This window comes from Micropterus salmoides, unplaced genomic scaffold (assembly GCF_014851395.1).
Source record: "Micropterus salmoides isolate LMB-PRFRI ecotype aquatic unplaced genomic scaffold, ASM1485139v1 Ms_hic_scaffold_18, whole genome shotgun sequence".
NCBI lineage: Eukaryota > Metazoa > Chordata > Actinopteri > Centrarchiformes > Centrarchidae > Micropterus > Micropterus salmoides.
Genome location: NW_024040928.1, coordinates 3,891,337 through 3,912,205, shown reverse-complemented (window position 1 = coordinate 3,912,205; position 20,869 = coordinate 3,891,337). Strand labels below are relative to the sequence as shown.

Here is a 20,869-nt window from a genome sequence, read left to right as displayed (position 1 = left end):
CAGTTTAAAACATCACAGCTTTTATAATGCAAGCACTACAGGGACAAAAACTCTCCATTCATCCCTCATTGCTTGGTAAATACAGTACTTTTTTTGCCACCGAGAATCAATTAGAGGCTTTTAGCTAGTTGTCAAAACAATAAAACATGTAATTTTAATGTTGAAAATGAGCTCCATGAAACCGCAGAACAGGTGCTATCAGAGGCGCTCACATCATCACAAAATGGTGACACATCGACAGAGCTGCAGCAAACAGGATAACGGGGTGTCAGATGTAGCTTTAGGCTGACATGACTAGCGTTGCTTGTGTCCCTGCCTGACCTGCTGCTGCTCTGATGATGGAACCGTGACTGTATGGATTACCTGTCTGTGTCTCCGTACACAACACGAGCGCCCCATTTCTTAGTGTCATTGACCAGCTTGATGGCTCTCTCCAGGGTCTCTCTGGCTTTGTGCACAATGCTGTCTCCAACCTGGAAACAAGTTTATGAACAAACACTGCTGTAAGATTTGAGAGATATTGGAGAGATAGACCAGCAGAAATATCTGTTTCAGGTGGAACGGTGAAACCACAGTCCAGATCATCTGAGATTTGTAAAAACGCTAGAAATATTTCCTATGTGGAGTCATATCCATTCCACTTCTCCAAAACAGCCACAGATGGCTTTAAATATGGTAATATTTGTAATTTGAAAACAAAACCAACACAATCTGCTGTCCTAGTCTTTGCTGTCTTTTCCCACTGAATTCTCCAAATCCAAGAATGGTGGAATGTGGTAGACTGGGGGCTGTGTAAGCCTTCCTCCTCGACACGGTCACAGTGCAGGCTGATGGTAACCTCTGATGAGCTTACCTCCACGCTGGGCATGCGTCCAGAGTAGTTGGCGGCAGTGTAGCCGAAGGTGACGTTAGCGATGAGCTTAAGGCCAAGCTGCCGCGCGTCCAGCAGCCTCATCAAGGCCTTGTCCTGCTTGTAGGTTTTCATCGACTGCTTCACCATGATCCGTGTGTTCAGGATTTCCTCCAGCATGTTAGGCAGCACCCCTTTACGCACGGAGGACTGGACACGAAGAACAATGAACACATGCACAAACAAGGATACTTCGTGAAAATAACAGCAGTTCTATAAGAGGACAAGAAAACGTTCCTGCCACAGAGAATGATATTTGATGCTTTCCTTTCTCCACATTTGAACCAAACAGATGTATCTTCATCAAACATATCAAACAATCACAAACTGTGTCCCAATTTCTAATGTCTAATTCTCATTACATAAACCTTCTGCACCTTTTAAAAACCTCATTATATTTCAGTGTTCACTGGGCTGCGTGTGTGTGTGTGTGTGTGTGTGTGTGTGTGTGTTACGTAATGAGCCTGCCAGGGAGCCAGGGAGCTTGAAACAACGGGTGAATGAATGAACAGCATGAATGGAAGGAAGTGGAGCATGAAGTGTGGCTTTCTATAGATGTGCTTAGCCTACATAGCAGCTAATGACCCTGAATAAGGCTGCATTGCTGAAGACTCAGAGAGGTGATTCATACTCAGGTTCTTGCATTGTTATTCCAGGACAATGTTAAGTCCTCAGAGAAATCTCAGAGTGAAGGTGAGAGGGTGCTGTACCTTGACAAAGGCGATGCCATTGGGTGACACGGTGATGTCATTGCGGAGCTGGTAGAGGAGTTCAGGAGGAACTCGCAGGGAGGTGCAGCCGAACCTAAACTCATCAGGCCTGAAACAGACACACAAGTGAATGAACGTCATTACAGAGAAGAAACTCATCTTTTTCAGTACAGAGTACAGAAGAGAGTAACCGGAAAGTCTGGTGTAACACGCTGTTGGATTTGCAAGCCTCTCCTCTCACATGTGGCAGAAAGTGGTGTGAGATCCTGAAACTTTCCAACAGGTTTGGCCTAGGGCTGGACAATATGGCCAAAAATATTATCACAAAAAAAAGGTGTCATATTTTTCATTATCAAAAATCATCACGATAAGTATCAAATTGTTCTTTTGAGTTTAAAGGCTGATTTTTGCTCCTGAGTGAAAGTTGAAGAAACCTGACATTTTGGAGTGGCCTTTTATTGTGGTCAGCCTAAGACACACCTGTGCAATCCCCATGCTGTCTGATCAGCATCTTGATATGCCACACCTGTGAGGTGGATAGATTATCTCGGCAAAGGAGAAGTGCTCACTAACACAGATTTTGACAGATTTGTGAACAATATTTGAGAGAAATAAGCCTTTTGTGTACATAGAGAAAGTCTTAGATCTTTGAGTTCAGCTCATGATGAATGGGGGCAAAAACAAATTTGTTGTGCTTATAATTTTGTTCAGTGTAGGTTGTTAATAAAAAAATTATATTGCGATAATTAATGTTATTGTTTTATTGTCCAGCCGTAGTTTGGCCACGCTGCATTTTTTTAACTAATAGATTATGATTGTTTAGTCCAGTGATTCCCCACCTTCCTCATGGGTTGGGACCCCTCGGAGGTGTCAAAACATAAATCTGAGGGGGATAGGAAATAGCAAAAAACATTGTTTTGCAACACAAATTTATACAAATTTTTTACTACTTTCTTAAGTGCTCTGACACTTATTCCAAGGAAACAATGGGACAAGTTATGGCGCCTGTTATGATCACAAGTAGACCATTCCTTATTTTACAGAGTCACAAACGTCTATAAAATGTCCAATTTCATGATGGGTGTGCTTCACCAAATGCTGCTGGTACAGTTTAAAATCATACTGGCATGTGTTGAAAAACTAAACAGACACCATAAAAAGCTAAACAAGAACAACTTCTGCAGTAAACGTGCAGACATGAGTCGACAGGCCGCTCCTTACAAAGCCGTCACATCTAACATGTAGTGAGGCAGTTACAGCAATAATTCAGTCACATTTTTTATATGAATGTAGCAAGGCTGATAACTGATCTGATGACAGATACAATCATTAAATGTCAAATAACGGTCTTCCTTAAAATGGTTATAAATAAATCAAACGCAGATACTGGAAAAGAAACTAGTATTGAGGCACCGCATTTGATTTGGATATTCTGAAATTTCCAACTTCCCCTCAAACTAATTTGCCACTTTCTACTTTGCTGAGAATCAAAAGCATGAAGCTAGCATATGTCTGCCAGGCACTGCTCTTTTTTCATTTACCTTGGAGTAGTAGAAATATGTGTGTTGGAAAGTAGTGTTCGTGGCTCCTGCTGTTGCTATGCAACTACAGTAATACTGCTGAAAAAATTGAAATACATCCTAACTTGCAGTGCTCACTGTTCTGAGCTGTGAACAACATGCAGAGCTCTCAGCTTGTCTGTTCCATTAAAAATAATGAGGGAAGGACGGCAGCGCTAGAAGCACACTTTCCTGGCAGACATGCAACCTAAGCAAATTGGGGTACACGCTGTAGGTGTGTGTGGCCTTGTCAAGTCCTTACGTTCCCTGGCTGTCCACGTGGCCGAGGCAGGTGGAGTAGCAGTAGTTGTATGCGATGACGATGGAGGGATAGAGCGACTGAAAGTCCAGTACAATCACTGAGTTACTGTAGAAGCGCGACTCAGGCTCCATCACCAGAGGAATGCACTGCGGCGCCCTCTGCTGGGCTCGCTGCTGCACGCTGGGTGTCACAGGGATGTAGTTCAACGGCTTGGCCACACGTAGCATCATGGATTCAACGCGGTACTATAGGGACAAAAAGTAAGAACATCATAGTTATAAACTGTCTATTTTCAATAATTTCTCAATATGAAGTATTAAAACCCTGTAGGGCAAAACGTAGCCAGTTAGTTACTAAGCTGTCAGATGGCACTGGTAAAATCTAACTGCACATTAACTGTCAAGCAGTAACCTAAATGTTGATTAAATATGTATCTGATACCCTGAAATAAAATCTATATCCTTCTAAATACTGGTGGTCCTGGTTGAAAACAATGCATTTGATAGGCTTAACTGATATTCATTATTTTAAATTAAATTATAGATATGATTTTAGAGATACGGAGTGAAAATGGGAGAATGAAACTCCTGAAATTGATGCGACAAAATCCCCAAGAAAGAAGACCCACTAGGCTGTTGGAGTTGTTGGAATTCCAAATCACTCAGTCCAGTTGTGGGTTTACAGTTACAGAGTGGAGGTTCTTCAATCACAAAATATCTTTGGGTGAGTACAGACACCAGCTCCAGAGAGCACTCTAACCAGACAACAGACAAGCTCAGGCTGCAAGCAGTGCTGCAACACTAGCAGGCTGGGGAGGACAAAACACAGTAAAGAAAGGATCTGATTTTGATCAGCTTTATTTTAGCTGATAACGTCTATTCTATTACAGATTGCCCCGATACCAATCCTTAGGATTGGCTCAGGAAATCCCCGATAACAAGACCAAAGGTATAAAGCCATGCTAGTGTCTCCGTAAGGCTGTGCTAAGGCAGAGTGATGCTTTGAGCTAAAGACTAAAAATAGCATGCCAACATGCTTACAATGCTACAGTAACATGCTGATGTTAAGAAGGTATAATGTTTATCATGATCAGCATCTTAGTTTAGCCTGTTAGCATGCTAACGTCTGCTAATTAGCACTAACAATGAAGTGCAACTGAGGCTGATGGGAATGTCACTAGTTTAGCAGGCACATAGTTATAAACTTCAGTATTGAATTTTTTGAAGATTTGAATTCATGGTGGCACTAGGTAAATCATCATCCATGTTGTTCAATATATGGTGCTTTATTTCACTAAATCCACAAATGTCAAACTCATGGTGAAAATCAGTTGATCACCAAAGTCACTGGGATTAATTCTCTGTGACCCATGAGTGTCTGTGCAGACTGTCGTAGCAATCCATCAATTAGTTGATGAGATATTTCAGTCTGGACCAAAATGGTGGACTGATGATTGATTAATGCACTTTTAAGCAGCCTTATAATAGTGAACAATAACAAGATATATCCTGCTGATCAACAATACCAGTACATGGGCCAGGGTCATCAGTATAACCATTTGTCACCCTCGGATACCTTTAAAGCTACAGCACAGACAACTGTGGACCTATCAATGTCCAAAATACAGCAGGCGATGTATGTGTTACCTGTGATCCCCGGGTCAGAACATGAAAGAACTGAATCCCAAACACTCTAGCCAGCTCGCTTGTTCTGCCGATGATGTCATGCTGTTGAAGAAGCTGCATGGTGCCACGCACACGGCTCATGTAGTGGTCCACCATCTTCCACCTAACACACACACACGCATAATATAAAATACATGATGTTTTTCTTGACCAAATCAATCTGTTTCAATCACTTGTATCACATTTGTATATAGTAACCTATTCATATATGCACAAATATTTGTTTCAAACTAAACTGCAATGGTGTTCATGTACATCCATTTTTATTTATGGGGAAGTACTGGCCAAGCCACAGGTCATGCTGATTCAAATAAAAATCGACCAAGAATAAGCTGTGTGATTTTAAAAATCATCAGCACACACACACATTTTTTCAGATGAAGTGTGTTTAGTATTGACACAAACCTGTAGAGGTCGGTGTTGTGGTCAAACCAGTCAGACAGCGTGCGGGGGCTATACATGGGGAAGCGCTGGTGGAGTACATGGAAGGCCACGTTCTCAAAAGTGTAGTTGTTCAACGTCACCTGGAGGAAAAAATAATAGCAATAACTTAGACCACTTCCTCCATCAAGCCTGACTTCTTTGTTGAAAAAGTTTCTAGAGGGGTGAACAGACTGAAAGGCCATTTATTACAATAATGAAAATTATATGTAGTACAGTCCTGCATTGTAAAACATCCTGATGTTCCTCATCTAAAACATAACATTGAATCTTTCATGACAGTGGTTCCTAACATTTTTGGCTTGTGAACCCTTGAAATGAGTGTGTGTACTTGTGACCACAAATCACAAGTTACAGCTTTTGTGTGGACATGAGCTGTGAACAGGATTTTTTGACAGTATTCACCATTTCAAAACTAAAAAAAAAGTTTTAACAAAAACCCCAAACATAATTATACACTTATTTCCCTGAATTCATTTTTATGATCCTTTGAGGGTTCTCAAAACCCCATTTAGGAACCACTGTTTTATAATAGTGCATAAAATCCATGCCTCCTGGGATTGCAGGGCAAGAAATCAATGAGAGAAAATATCCCTGAACATTCATTAAATGTCTGACATGAAATTTCCCTAAATCTTTGCCAACATTTCACACACCATATTTTTGTTGAGCTGTGATTTAGTCTACTAGTCACCAATAGCCACTGTACCATTCCTAAAGCCTTTGACCAAGGCATCTCCTGTGTGTTCTGAGTGATAATTCGATAAAAAAAGCATCTGAGCTCACAGCCAAGAGTAATCAAAAATACAACCAAAAACCTCAATAGATGATGTGATGGATGGAGGCAACATAAAAGAAGTTAAAACTATTTTTAGTGGAACATGTGTTTATTTGCCAACATGTAATGCTAAGATTTTATTTCATAGTTAAATAAAGGGATTACATAATACCCAATATATACAAAAATCAAGTTGCACTAATGCCCTGTGCAGCAGAAAAATATTTAACAGTGGTGAGAACCCTGCCTGAAAGGCTAGAGGATTGACAGAAAGTAGGTCACAAGCTAAAACTTTGAGTGCTGATGGCTGACATCAGCTTGTGTGGGCGGAGGTCATGCCGGGACACCTGCCTCAGTCTTCATCACCCTCCACAGGTTGAGAGTAATGCGTCCGATGATGTTGATCTCAGTCATGGTGTCGGCTCCGTACTCATCCCTCTCTGCAGCGAAGCGGTTCTCTTTGGAGTCACCTGAGGACACGCACAGAGCCAGACAGCCAGTTACAGAGGAGGAGGGAGCCGCCGGTGGCCCTCTATTCAGCTGCTGTGCACACACACACACACACACACACACACACACAGGAAAACACCCAAATCTTTCTGTGGATTCTCGCACTCAAACATACACATCTGTGCTCTGGTACACACGTTTACCCACACAAACAGGGCCACACATGTTTGCACTTACCTACAGTGTGGAGCCTACATGCACAAACACTCTCACACACTCTCTTTTGACCTGGATTTAATGATTTCCTTCAGTTAAATAAGGGATTCCTTAAAACAATTACAAGAGAAGAAAACAATAGCACAGTCACACACCTTCAGTCTGACAGGACTTCCTGACTTTCAGCAGCCACACTCAAACTGTCAGATTCAAAGCTACCAGTAATTACCTCTGCAAATCCTGCACATGTGCAATGTGCAGATGTGATGTGCCCTGATGTGTGTGTAACAGTCGACCACCAGCTGGGGGTTTACTGTGTGGAACATGGCAGAGCGAGCTCTGTTGGAGCACGCTGTTCATAAAGTAATGGCAAGCTCAGCAAATTACTTTTTCCTCATAGAAAACCATTAGATATACACAGCTAAGTTAGGTACTGTGGGTATTATAGTTACCTGTTCCTTTAACAAAAATCTGTGGGATTATATTTAATATGGAAGCTTCTACTTTTGAAGCCATATTTGACATTCCATTCCCACACACCTCTGCTTTCGGAGGAGTCCAGGAGGTACTGGTGTAAGAAAACAGGACTGCTTAGCTTGAATCAATAATACAGAGGTTAATACTGTACTATGAGACATATTTACAACTCTTAAAAGTTAAAACAGCAACAATTGTTTTGCCCTCCTATGTGATAGTTACGAGGTAAACAGTAGAATTATGCTGTTCGCTTTACACAGTATCTACAAGGAATGTGCTCATGTTGGATTGGCCTAGGCAGAGCATTGCAGAACAATGCCAAGCTTAACTTTTTTGAGGACCACCACGCATTTTTGTTTGCAGGAGACCTCTGTGTGCAAGTGAAATGAACGGGGGGGCTGTGCTTTTTCACCTAGTGCCAATTACAGCGCCCAATAGTACCCCCTAAATTTACTCACAGCAAAAAACAAAACAAATGAGTTTCTGAACACCATCTGTGAGCTGCAAGGAAATGTAGTATTTGATGGTGCTGAAATAAAACAATGAAGTGTATCTATCCAAAAAAGCATATATTAACAAAAAGTATATCCAGACAATTTAATACTTGGCCATATGCTTTTCAAGTCCATCATCTGCACAAAAGAGATCTGCTTTGAACTCTTCCTTACGTGAATTGACACACAGCCTTACCTGGCACTCGTGACAGCTGCTGACACAGGTCCACTCCGAGTGCTGCGGCCCGCTGGAGGAGGTAGCCCCAGGAACGCATCTGTACCTCATACCCGATCAGGATGTCTGGGTCAAACCTGACAGAACACAGCCATGTTAGAACCTAGTACAATAGTGGTTGCTTAGGTTAGGATTTCATTATCTAAATAATGTGTAAAAAAATCATAAATATTATGTATTATATATGTATATGAAAAGGAAGTCAATTTATCTGCTTCAGAAAAGCTCCTGAGTGATTATCTACCAGCAGCTTTTCATATTTGCTGTTAGCAAAGCCGTAACAATCAACTCAATTACAGTACATTCAACTGGAGCAATAAATAAAGGAGCTGTGCCAACACCTGCTTGTCCACACATACACACCTCCTCATGATGGTTATCAGCTCTTGAAACAGCACCTTCTCATCTGTGGCGTACGTCACCTGCAACCCGGAGACGCCTGACCTGACCAGCAGGGGCGCTGTTCTTCTGTGACCTCCTGAGGGCATTAAACAGATTCATCAGCCTGACTGTACACAGGCATCATGTGACTATGAACAACTCACATAAACAATGCTGCCTACTTCGACTTTGCTGAATAATGTTACACATTACGAACATCTTACACATAATAACATATCTTTCTTTTTAGCAGCGCTATAATAAAGTGAGTTTCAACCTTGGTCAAAACTTTGATGGTCTTTGTCCACCACAATGGCACCCGTCAGCTGGGTGCCGTCTACTTCTGGCAGGGGGGCATCAGAGCTGAGGCAGTAAAATAAGGCACATATGGGGTCGAACTCGGGGTCAGGTTCGAGGTCACGTCGGGTTCTTGCATGGAGTTCCATGCCCATCAGTGTTAGGTACTGGACCTGAGAGGGAAAGACAAAAAACAGTGTTGTTTCAAAAGGAAAAATCCATCTGCAGCAATCATCTTCACACTTGGATTGTGTGGTAATGGTGTTCAGAAAAGAATAAAGGTTGTAAAATTGTCTTTGGAAGCACATCAGGCCACTCTCACTTTTTAAAGTACATTCATTGCTGTTTTATTTAATCATTTTTTCGTGGCATTAATATTGCCAGTGTACCTTGACCCTCTGCAAATGACTGCTTACTATAACTGCTTAATTGAAGTTTATTTTACTGATGCATTCACTCCAAGTCTCTCTGCATGAGCATCCATTAAATGTAATGTAAATGAAAGTAAATCCTAATAGACTGCATGGGCTCCGTGGAGAACAGGATTCAGTGGTAAACCTCAGTCACATAAATGTTACATTGCGTTCCAAAAGATACTAGAGTGGCTGAGCCCGCCAATTCTGAGGCCCTGAAACCATGTGTGTCCCTGCTGGTCAAGGTGAAGATCCTACTAAACTTTCTCTACAGTGTTCTGTAGATCAACAAACAATAATTCTAAACAAAAATGATGTTTGGGATTTTATTTATTATATGGCTGCGGTTAGCTTCTGATTGCCTGTATCATTTTAGATCAGCTTCCTAGTTGGCTGAGAAGCTAATGAATCACTAATCAAACCTTTTATCTGTCCTTGTTCTTTTTATTCGCAAGAATCAATTTTTGGCGCAAAGATTCAAGTAACATTTTAGGCCAGCACTGTGGCATTGCTTTTTACTACTTAAAATGCTAACCAAAAAGTGTGTCTGTGTCTAATAAATGTTAATTCCACAACAACTAAAATCAACGTTCTGGCTGGTCATTGTCCTCTCTGCAATAACCAGCCAAAGATCATTTGTAAGGCTTAAGAAATATTACTGTAATGCCACACTACGATTGTGAGTGTACAGACCCATCAGAGTGACAAGTTTTTCAAACCACTGGACCCCTCAGTTTTTTCAATCCTACACACTGTAAAATTGTAAGCCAAGTAGCTTTCAGTGTTCAGTCTGACTTTGGTTCTTCAGGCCGGCTCAGGTTAAGTTGTTTTAGACTGTGCTGAGAGCCGAGATCTAACATGTAGCTTGTCTTTGAGCTCCATTTACAAACAAATCTTTAAACGGCTTGCTCTGGTGATTGCTACTTCTGACTGCTGTGCATCTGGAAAACGCACAAGCCTTAAAGTGCGCTGGGTTACTATGACAACCGGTATTAAGAGCTGTCTTGTTAATGCTGTGGCATCACTGCATTTAAAAGGGTTGTAGTTGATGTAAATGTTGCCTTATCTTATTAATGTGGGGGAATGTTATTACAAATGCAAAATAATAATAATAATAATATAATAATAATAATAATAATATAATAATAATAATAAGTGATAGTGTTTCTGCCTTCTAAGCTTACAAAAAGTGATCAGGTTTTATATAAATCATTGATGGTTAATTATTATTAACTGTAGGTACTTGCAAATGTTAAAAGTTGAACTTAATTAGACTAATATAAGGACTGTGATTCAATAAGCACATTTTTTAAAATGCTATCGAACGTCATCCCTTAAAGGGAATTCTGGTATTTTTAAACCTGGGCCCTGAGTCAGAGCTGGAGAGATTGTTGTGTTGCAGCAACGTTTGGAAATAAAGTCTGTTCCACTATGTACACAAACAAACTCCTCTCTCCAAGTCTGACTTGAATGGTCCTTGAGTGAGACTTCAGTTTCCAGTTAAGGGTGTCACCAAGAGTCACTTGTAGGGATCCTTTCCATGATGTTGTCAGACACCTGGTATAACAGTCTGAGCCCGTCTATGGCAAAAAGAAGCACAATCTTAGGATGTGCAGCTCACCTCATGCAGAGCTTTGGCATCCTGCAGGTTTTGCATGCTGATTTTGAAGCCATAAGAGTTGGCTATGCTGGGCCCTTCAATCTGAGAATTCTCTTTCTTTGGCACATTCAAAGCAGCAAACTGGTTCTGTGGAAGACAAAGAGTACAAGAGAACCATCAACAAATGAACAAGACAACACAGTGGCATCATATGCTCAAAGGCTCAATTCAAACTACAGAAGAGGAAGGTGCAACAAGATGGAGACAAAATATCGGGTACATACGACGCATTCCCCGCACTGCTCTACACTGGTATTTTAAAGTCATTTCCCTACCCAGGATGGACAGTGTTCTTTGATGTGGTGAGAAGTCTTAAAAAAAAATAAAAATCAATGCTTGTGGTCTGACCTTCATCTGTGTGTTCAGTAAAACTCTTCTTAGTGGGTCTGCTTGGCTTCTCCTCCTCTGCTGGAGTCTCTGAGAAATGGGATCGTCTGCAGCAGGAATAAGAACAGAAAGATCAGAGATGAGTAAAGCAACAATAAATATTAATAACAGGACTGCACGCAGAAGATTTGCCAAAGTCAGAAATAATTAAAATTGTTCAGTTTTGATAAATTCCACATCCTGGCACACTTGTCAATTATACAGATTTTAATGGTTGATACATTATAGATGACAGATTACAGGCAGAATGACCTGCCGTTTTCTTACCCTCAGATTTGGGCGTGCTGCACACCGGCTCCAGATCTTCCTTGCTTCTCCGCCTCCTCCTTAAAAAGGGGGTGCAGTGAAGGAGGTGGGGACTAGTCTTCCCCTCTTCCCTGTTACTGACATTGAGGAGTGAGGGGCTAAGATTCTCCACTAGTCTCTCCAGGGAGTTAGAGAGCCTAGCTGACGGTGACTCTGGAGAGTTCTCACTTTGCTTGTTTTCACTGAGCTGGTCTGGCCCTGAGGGGCTGGGCTGAGAGGATTGCTGCCAGGGAGGCAGCTCTGGGGACTCTGGTGAGGTTGCTTTATCATCGTCATCATCATCATTTTCTCCACCCTCATGCTCAATATCCACACCGCCTTCACGTGAAACTGGACTCACCTCTGTGGATTTAGACTGAGAGCCTATATTCTTCATAGGAGATATGATTAAAGAAAGGTTCAACTTCTTTCTCCTTTGGGTCCTGATACTGGAGAGTCTCTCGATCAGCTCAGCCTTCACTGCTGGACAGCTGGAAGCAGCTGGTGGATCAGTTCTCTCTTGGTTCCCCTCCATATCCAGCCCAACCCCTCTCGTCAGCAGCCCCGTCTCTCTTCTCCCCTTTTTTAAACTCTCATACTGTTTCCTGGCTTCCAGCCACAGCTGCACACGCTCTCGACATGGTGGGTTTTTGCAGGGCAGAAGGACAACCTTCTTGTCAGTGGCTGAGGACGGGTCAAGCTTGGCCTGCTCTTTACTTGCCTCTGAGGCCTCAGCTCCCTGGGCTTGGGAAAATGAGGTAATAGCTGTAGCAGGGTGAGTCATAGCTGAGAAGGCCGTCTTCCAGAAATGGAGGCCCTCTAAAGACAGGTCTCCATTGAACTCTGCTAGCTCCTTAGCCAGTCTGGTACCCACCGTTAATTTACGGCCACCAACCTCCCTAGAGAAAGGACAGGGGAATGCGATTAATTTATTATTGACACTGCAATCTAGAACTTCAGAAGTGGAGAATTATGCAAAATCTAGTGAGTAAACATGAGTCACGTGGTATATATATATTTATATTAAATAAAGTCCTGTAGATAGTATTAATTACAGCCTGACTGATATTGAATTTCTGAGGCCGACAGAGATTTGAGAGTTTAAAAAAAAAATAGAAATCTCCTAAGCCATTTTAACAATTTAATATTTTTGATAAGGGACCCCCAAAATTGGTTATTTAAAGACCGTAAACATTATGTACTAGGCTGGACATATTACAGTAATAATAAACTTGTCAGTGGTCTTTACTGGACAAACTATGTAAAAGCAACACTGCTTTTACATTGAATGAATGTTTACAGTTCATAACATCAGCTTGTGCCGCTGGTGCAAATAGTCTTACATTGGTTTCCCTGGTGCATCAGAGGGGTCGCTGCAGAAGGGCTCCTGAAACAATGCCTCTGACATCTCCAGGTCCAGCAAAGTGCTGAGGATCTCCTCACGGCTTGGAGGGGACATGAGGGGCTTGAGAATGTGGGCTCCACCCCCTGCCCCCCGCAGCAGTTGGCTTGCCCTCACCTGGGATAGTGAGCTAGTGGAGCGTGGAGAGCTGCTGGGTGTGGTGGACGTAAGTCCATCAATGCCCTCCAGAAGCTCCCCTGTGGGGGAGCCTTCATGGTCGACGAATGACGCAGAGCTTAAAGGCAAAGGTAGGACAGGTTCGAAGACGGAAAAGAGCAGCTCTTTTCTCTCACAGTGAAAGTCTTGAAAGGGGCTGAGTGTATGAGCTTTACCTAAAGAGAAGTCCCACTGCTCCCCTCTGCTCTTGATTTTCTCAGAGTCAAGGGGTGTGAGGTGATTTGATACAGACTCCCCGTTCTCGGGTCTATCAAAGAGGTCAGGGCTGACCGGCCTTGCTTTGTGCCAATCAGAACCTCTTTGTAGTTCCTCCCCAGAACCAAATAGCCTATCAAGTTTCTTCTCAAAGCCAAGCACCTGAACGGATACAGCTTCCTGGCTGACATCACTCAGGAACTTAAGTGGTAAATTTTTATCAGTCAGGACAAACTGACTGCCGCTGTATGGACTAGAGAACTCTGTCTGATCAATGGCATTTATATCAAAGGTATAGTTGTGTGGGAGCTCTGGTGATAAGCTGTCCTCTATGAAGTTGCAGCTGTCCAGACCTGGGTCTGACAGAAAGATGGGGCAGTCATCTGACATGTTGCCCTCCTGCTTCACCGATAGATTTGGCTGAGTACTGCTTGCTTTGCCTTTCCTGTTTCTGGGCTTTTTCTCCTTTACGGTGGTAGATTTTGGGGCCCTGGGTTTCCGGGGAGTGGTGGAGGGAGCTCTTCTAGATTTAACTGGTTTAGTTGTGGGATCTAGTAGTGCTGTGGCTTGAGCTATGGCAGTGGAGTGGCTGTTTGTACCTACCACTTGCAGCGGAAGGGCCTGTCCCTGCTGCCTTTTCAGGAGAAGCTGCTTGAGGACAGCCAAGCCAGAGGGAGTCTCAGAGAGAATGGGAATCTCCCCATTCTTAGGGCCTGAATGTGGGGAGCCTGCTGCTACTTGGGCCTCTTTATTGTCTTCCAGTAAGGGTCTACCAGCCAGAGGAGGTGGAGTAGCCATGCACCCCTCGGCCTTTACCACAGTGGTCTGGCAACCTTGCTGCTTCATCTGAGCTGGCGCTGAAAAGCTTTGGTTGACCTCCATGATGGTAGTCTCACAATCCTCAACCTTTGGTTCTATAGACTGCGTTATGGAGTTAAAGTATGACAGACATGCAGTCTGGGAACTGCCCTGGCTATCTGTGCCCACTGTCTGCTGATATGGAGGGACTTCTTGAGAGGAACTCTCAGAAGGTGGAATCTCATCCCCTGGGAAAAGGAGTTGGGAGATTTCTTTACTCGAGTCATGGATTTTGGGTTCGTCAGTCTTCTTTTTGCGAGACTTTCTAGGTCTTGTGGTGGTTGTGGAACTATTGACAGTACCCTCAGCTGTATCTTTAACTTTCTTCCTCTGCCTTGGAGTAGCACCACTGCTTTGTCTGGATTTCTCTTTTTTGGGTTCCTCTAAAGCCTTCAGCTTAGTAGCAGACTTTCTTACTTTCTTTTTAGTGTCTGTGGATTTCTTAGGTTTGGCAGTTCGACGCTTATTTTGTGCTGTTTTGGTTGAGGTCACTATGCATGGCTTGTGAAAAGCAGAACTGAGACATGGGTCACTAAGTGGGTTTATAAGCTGTTCTGAACTACTGGTGTCCATAAGAGGGTCACTTGGCGACCAACAACGTGGGGGTGTTGAGTCTGTAGGGCTTGGGGATCTATCGGAGAGGTAGCCCAACTCTACCATGACATCAGTATAGTCAATGCCATGGTCATCTGCTTGCTCACAGTAACATGGCCGAGGAGGTGGTAGGGAGGGTAGAACTGGGCCTCTCTGACAGCCTTTAATCCTTCTGACCCTTTGTGGCTGTCTGGTCCGAGGTTTGGAGGAGGTGCCAACTGTTTTCTTATTTGTGGAGTTGACCTTCGTCTTTCTTTTGGGGTGTTTTTTGGCCTTTGGCTCAGTGATGGGAAACTTAACAGCAGTGGATTCTGGCACCATGGGCCAGAAATCCTTGAGAGGGGCCAGTTTATTGTACTGCACTAGCTTGTCTGGCGTCAGCACCACCAACTGCTCCTCTGCATTCACTTTGGACATCTTTACCAGCATGTTTTTCTGTCCTTTAAACCTGTTGATGATAATGTACTTGATGATGATAGGTGGTTCCTTCTTGCGCCGTTTCTGATATTTTACGTCCTGCCCCCTGGGGACATTCGTGTCCTTGAGCAATTCTTTGATGGAGGCTGGGTTTTTAGAATGAGTGGCACCTGAGTGTTCTCCATCTTCGCCATCGTATATCATCTTCCGTTTGGCCCTCAGGGTGTACTTACTACCAGGCAGTGCTGAAGCTTTAGTACAGTTGACTTTAGCTGATAAATCTTGCAGTGGGCTTAACCTATCCTCTGCTGAGTCTTTGGCCTCTTCAGAAAAACTGGAAACCGTGGTGGCAGAGGGCTCTGGAAGTGGTTCCGTCTGTTCATTTTCTGACCTCTCCTCACTTTCTTGCTCCTCCTTTGTGATTGGCTCTCCCTCTATGATTGGTCCATCTTTAACTGGTTCGGCCTCTTTCATTGGCATATCCTCCAAAACTGGGTCTGCAGTCGCTGGACAAGCAGGTGTGACTGAGGTGAGGCCAGTACTAACCTGGCTATCAGAGGTAGAGCTTTCAACTATGTTTAGTTTGTTCCTCTGTCCTACCATTCCCAACCTTTTTTTATTAATCCTAGATTTGCGAGGCTGGGCCTGTTCTAACTCGCTGCAGGAATCAGCCAGCTTTTTGCTCCCAGCTTTCTTCCTACTGAGGCAGTTGGAGAGGATGACACTTGGGAAGAACTTGTAGTGTGCTTCCTGCTGGGCCACTATTGTCCTCTCAGTCTTATTTTCCTGATAGTCCTCGTACCTGATTTTGAGTTCACCAACATCTCCCTCCTCACTGTCCTGGCCAATTTCTTCCTCCTGAGGATCCAGAAACTCATCCTCCTCCATGGGTGACGGGGATGAGGAGATGTTCCTCAGGACAGGGCCTTTACTGTCCTTCTGGGTCAGTTCCAGCTCTGTCTTAGCCGAGCAGTTTCTCAGCTCTGAGTAACAGAGAGAGAAGGTCCTGTGGTTCTGAAGAATGGACAAACAGTTAGTTTCTACATTCTTTATGCTGCCGTACTTCTTCCTGTTTTTGGTGACCTTTCTGTTACCAAATGAGAAACTTTCTAGATCTGTCTTATCCAAAGCTATAGAGGTTTTCTTGTCATATGTGTACAGGGGTCGTATGTCCTCTTTGTCTATGCAGATGGTAGACACTTCAGGGTGATTGGCTATCATGCAGGGGATGGGGTGTTTCACTGGCGGGATGTAGGGAATTTCTTTATTAACCTTGAAACCTGTTGAACATTCACTACTGCTGTCCTGGCTGCTTTTTGATTGAAAGTGCTTGTCAAGTGGTTGCTCCGTGTCCAGCACATGAGCACACGGTCTGTGCTCAGGGTGCTTGCACTCCAGATGGATCTTAGCTGAGGAAGGTGGCTCCAAGTGAGCGGTCTCCCCGGGGAAGGGATTCCCCTTCCCGAGCATCTTTTCTGTGACTATGGGAGAAGACTGGGTCCTGGAGCCACTGTCCGTTAACGATGAATCTATGGACACAAAGAGAGAAGAAGAGGCACTTTAATAAGAGTTACCAGCCGCAATTAAAATCTCTCATTTTCACATGACTATTTGTTTCTTTTCAAATCAATCAATCTAATTGAATCTGTTCCTCACACTCCTGTGTATTTATGAATATACTTTACATTCACTGACAGACCGGTCACCTGTCAAACACCAAGCACTGTAGACATACATTAGTGGGTAGGGTCATACATAAAAATATCATCATCCATAGCAATGTGGTCCATCCCACCCTTCCGTCAGTTTAGGAATCATTTTTGTTCTTTACAAAAATCAGCTCTCTGCAGCTTTGTGAATTATTCTTTACAGGACACTCTTAGCTGGGAACCTTTAGTGCCATTTAGGTGGACTTCTAGTGGTAAGATAAGATCCTTTGTGAAAATCATTTCTAATTAGGACCTGGCTCCAGTGGTAGTACGACTAATTAGACTGCAAACCTTTTGGTATGACAATTCTCACTGTTCATTCCCAAGTCTGACATTTAAAGATATTTCATATTCTTATTTCGTATCTTTCCTCTTAAGCATTAAGAGGCTTGTTTATGAGCTGAAGGAGAATGTCTTTTTTTTTTGTATCAATGACAAAAAGATCCAATAATGTTATCATATTAATTATTTTTTCATCAATATGATAACATTTACTATCAAGATAATATAGATTTTTTCAAGATGTTGTCATAGTATTCATAATGTGGCAAATATCCCAAGTATCTTTGGGTGTAATTAGTCATTGCAGGCAATATTGCAAATCATAGATCAGGACTTCTTTATGGCAATATCAGATTTTTTTATAATGACTGATGGATCAGTGATGTACCTTAATTTGTCAGAATTGTATTTTGTCCATTGCTTTTGTTGTTTAAGTCCATCAACGTTGTATTATCTTGTACTTTCACATTCAAATTAGTTTAATTAGTTCTAAACAATTGTTATTGACAATGGTGGATTGGTGTTTGTCTCACTGGCACACTGGTTCCATGTGGCATGCTATGGATTTGGCCACACCGTTTGTTTCTGATATAGAATGGGTTTGGTCACATTATTATCAGGCTGCCCCACGTCCCGTAAGACTCTCCAGTTGATCCGGCTCCTTCTATGGGCCTACACTCCCGGAACACTTCCAATGATGCACTGAGCTCCTCTCTCATCCTCTCCCTTCTCCATCTGTATGCATTCTTATTGCGTTACTGTATGTTACTAATTTGACTTCTTCCCTCTCTCGTAGTTTTGTGCTTTCTCGTCTCCTCCTCTCTCCTTCTGTCGCTTTCTGCAGGTGTTTCTGGTGCCGGGGCTGTGGGGTCTGGATCTGTGGTTGCGAGCAGCCTGCTGCACCCGTGTTCCTGCTCGACACATTTAAGTGCTTTCTCCGTATGTGTCAGCGTGAGATGACTACCTAATAGTAGTGACGGGTAAATCATATTTTGATTGTCATTGCGATATGAACATGTGCAGTGAACATACAGCAAAGGAGCGACTGAGGGATGGGTACTGAAACCGGGTATTAACTGGCTCCGGTAAATCTTAAAATTTGGCAAATTCTTGTAAACATAGCTTCTGGCTGAGAAACCAGCCACTCCTCTATTTACAAGAGGTACCTGGAGGGAGTGAATCACATCAGCAGCAGTGGGAGGACATCAACAGCAGTGGGAGGACACCAGAGGACAGGAGGAAGTTTGACACAAGTCATATCGTCATCGCAATATTGAACAATGTTATGGCACATCGCAGATTTTCCTCATATCACGCAGGCCTACTCACCACTGCTCTCATCTGCAGCCCCGTCAAGCTGGGGGATGGACAGGTTGGCGAAGAGAGAGTTATTCCCACTCCAGTCCATGTCTTCATCAGAGGACTCCTGCTGCTCATCACTGAAGCCGTCCGCTGGCTCTTTCACACCGGGCCTGTAAACATAGGGATGACAGAAACACTGATTAAACAATGCACACGCACAGCTCACCGTGGACGCCCTTCATCTGACTGCTTCCTACCTGCTGGCTCGAGTTTGTACTTAAGCAGGAGCACACAGAGAATGGGGACGGTGAAACTTACCCTTATTTCTAATTTATCTTGATGTTTGTATTACTGCTCTTAAGCTAGCAGGGACTGTACAGACTAAGCCTCATTATAACCCTTAATTTATCGCCGCAGATGATAGCTGTTGTTCAAGGTTTAGAGGAGTCGTGATTTCTGGCATGTCCAAATGTCAGCTGTCTTGAAGCTTAAGCACTCCCACCACTGAAACTCCTGCATGGCTGCTGTCAAAACATCCGTTATAAACTGTGAGTTAGTTTCAATATCATTGAGGTAGTTTTTCCACATGTGGCTGACTGTAGTCTTGACTGAGACTATGCTGTGAAAAAATAATTCGAACTTAACTGCAACACAGACCGACCATAAAGCTTGCATCTTCCTAGAAATCTGCAGGTCCGTATTTAGCAGTCTTGCTTTGGGTTAAAAAAAATAATAAAAATAATTGTTTTTGAGGATGCACCCATCTTGTTTGAATAGAGCAAAACACCTGCAAGGTCACACCTTTTACAATGATCTGTATAGTGTGAGCATAGAAGTTGCAGGTTTTAGCAAATGCAAAAATGATAATTAACACATGTAGAATGAGTTAACAACGTTTAAGAATTGTAAAATCGTACTCTATCTGCCAAACTTTACATTGTTCTATACAAAGATGTCTATTTAAATCTGACTTTGATATCTTGTAAGTCATTAAAACTGTTAAAACTACACTCATTTGAGCTGTAGGGCAGCACAAAAGGCAAATATGTGTATTAGAGGAACAACTAACTAATGGTACTATAAAATAAAAGTTATGTCAATATTTCATTTAAATACAACAGAAACAAACTTACCTTGGTAAGGATGAGCTCTCAGGATGCTCGTTGTCCCACCGCTGTGACATGATCACGCTGAGCTCGGCCTCTTCCTTGTCCAGCTCTGGCTCAGCCTCCTCCTCATCACTGTTGCAGTGATAGCTCCTGGCACCAGGAAGTGACTGGGACTGGGAATTCTGCCTACCAGGGGTCCTGCAGAAACCATCGTCCTCTAGGCCTGCTAGCAAATCAATGATGGCGTGGTCTTGGCTGCTGTCTGCATAGACAACAAAAACAAAGCATTTAAATACATTACATCAAAGTCAAAGCTATAAATTGACTTAACAATAGAAACAACATTTAAGCTGCATCTAACCTTGAACATCTAAGATGCCATATAAGTGAAGATGAAAGTCAGAAAGTGTAATAAGGAAAATGAGGTAAATCAGGACAGAGACTGTAAAAGAAAAACTTGAATCATGGAAAACAAATAAGGAGAATTTCACATAAATGAAAATGTAAATAGATTTTTAATCCCAAAGAAGGAAAACAAAGTGAGCAGACTGGAGCTGTGTGTGGATCTCACTGGCTACTATACCTAACAGGAGCGAGTGATTGGACGCCTGGGAGAGCGGGAGGAAGGTCTGACTGTTCTCCAGGAGACTCAAGATAGCCTCCTCGTCAACAACAGCCTCCTCTGGGATTTTGCCACTGCCCCTCACCGAGTCTGGGAAAGGCGACAGGGAGGAGAAGAGTACTGTTAGCATCACTGGAACTTTACCCTTTACACGTCATTGATTGATATAATCTAAAAAGAGAGGTTCATCACACACACACACACACACACAAATTCGGAAGTGGCACTATGGTTCAGCATGAGATCAGTGTGTGTCCCACTGGTGTCCCTGGCAGCTTCTATGCTCCTGCGGGAGCCTTGGCAGAAAGAGTGCCTGCAGATTAGGCTAATGCTAATCACACGGTGTCACACTTTGAACCCCTGACACAGTGGGAGCGATAGGGAGAAAGAAAACAAGCTACCTTTCCTGCCAACCACACAGTCCGAGAATCAGGGCAACATTAAGAGGTAGGAAACAAATGAACCTCAATGACAAGTTCAATCACTGACAGTGAGTCATGTTGCTTTCGGATTTATAAAATATTGCTCAGAAAGAAAGAAGTTTTTGCTTACAAATATCTGA

At 43.0% G+C, this 20,869-nt stretch overlaps 1 protein-coding gene across 1 annotated transcript in view; it reads right to left on the bottom strand.

The window, feature by feature from the left end:
* The window catches only part of rev3l (REV3 like, DNA directed polymerase zeta catalytic subunit), a 77,593-nt gene that overhangs the window by 6,801 nt on the left and 49,923 nt on the right, over window positions 1-20,869 (bottom strand). The window contains 17 exon segments of the mRNA XM_038727865.1: window positions 364-473; window positions 854-1,060; window positions 1,621-1,729; window positions 3,442-3,686; window positions 5,088-5,229; window positions 5,532-5,650; window positions 6,697-6,815; window positions 8,179-8,294; window positions 8,581-8,695; window positions 8,876-9,068; window positions 10,930-11,055; window positions 11,317-11,402; window positions 11,623-12,539; window positions 12,984-16,812; window positions 18,604-18,746; window positions 19,710-19,947; window positions 20,269-20,397. Of these exon segments, the coding sequence (XP_038583793.1) occupies window positions 364-473; window positions 854-1,060; window positions 1,621-1,729; window positions 3,442-3,686; window positions 5,088-5,229; window positions 5,532-5,650; window positions 6,697-6,815; window positions 8,179-8,294; window positions 8,581-8,695; window positions 8,876-9,068; window positions 10,930-11,055; window positions 11,317-11,402; window positions 11,623-12,539; window positions 12,984-16,812; window positions 18,604-18,746; window positions 19,710-19,947; window positions 20,269-20,397 (6,943 nt within the window).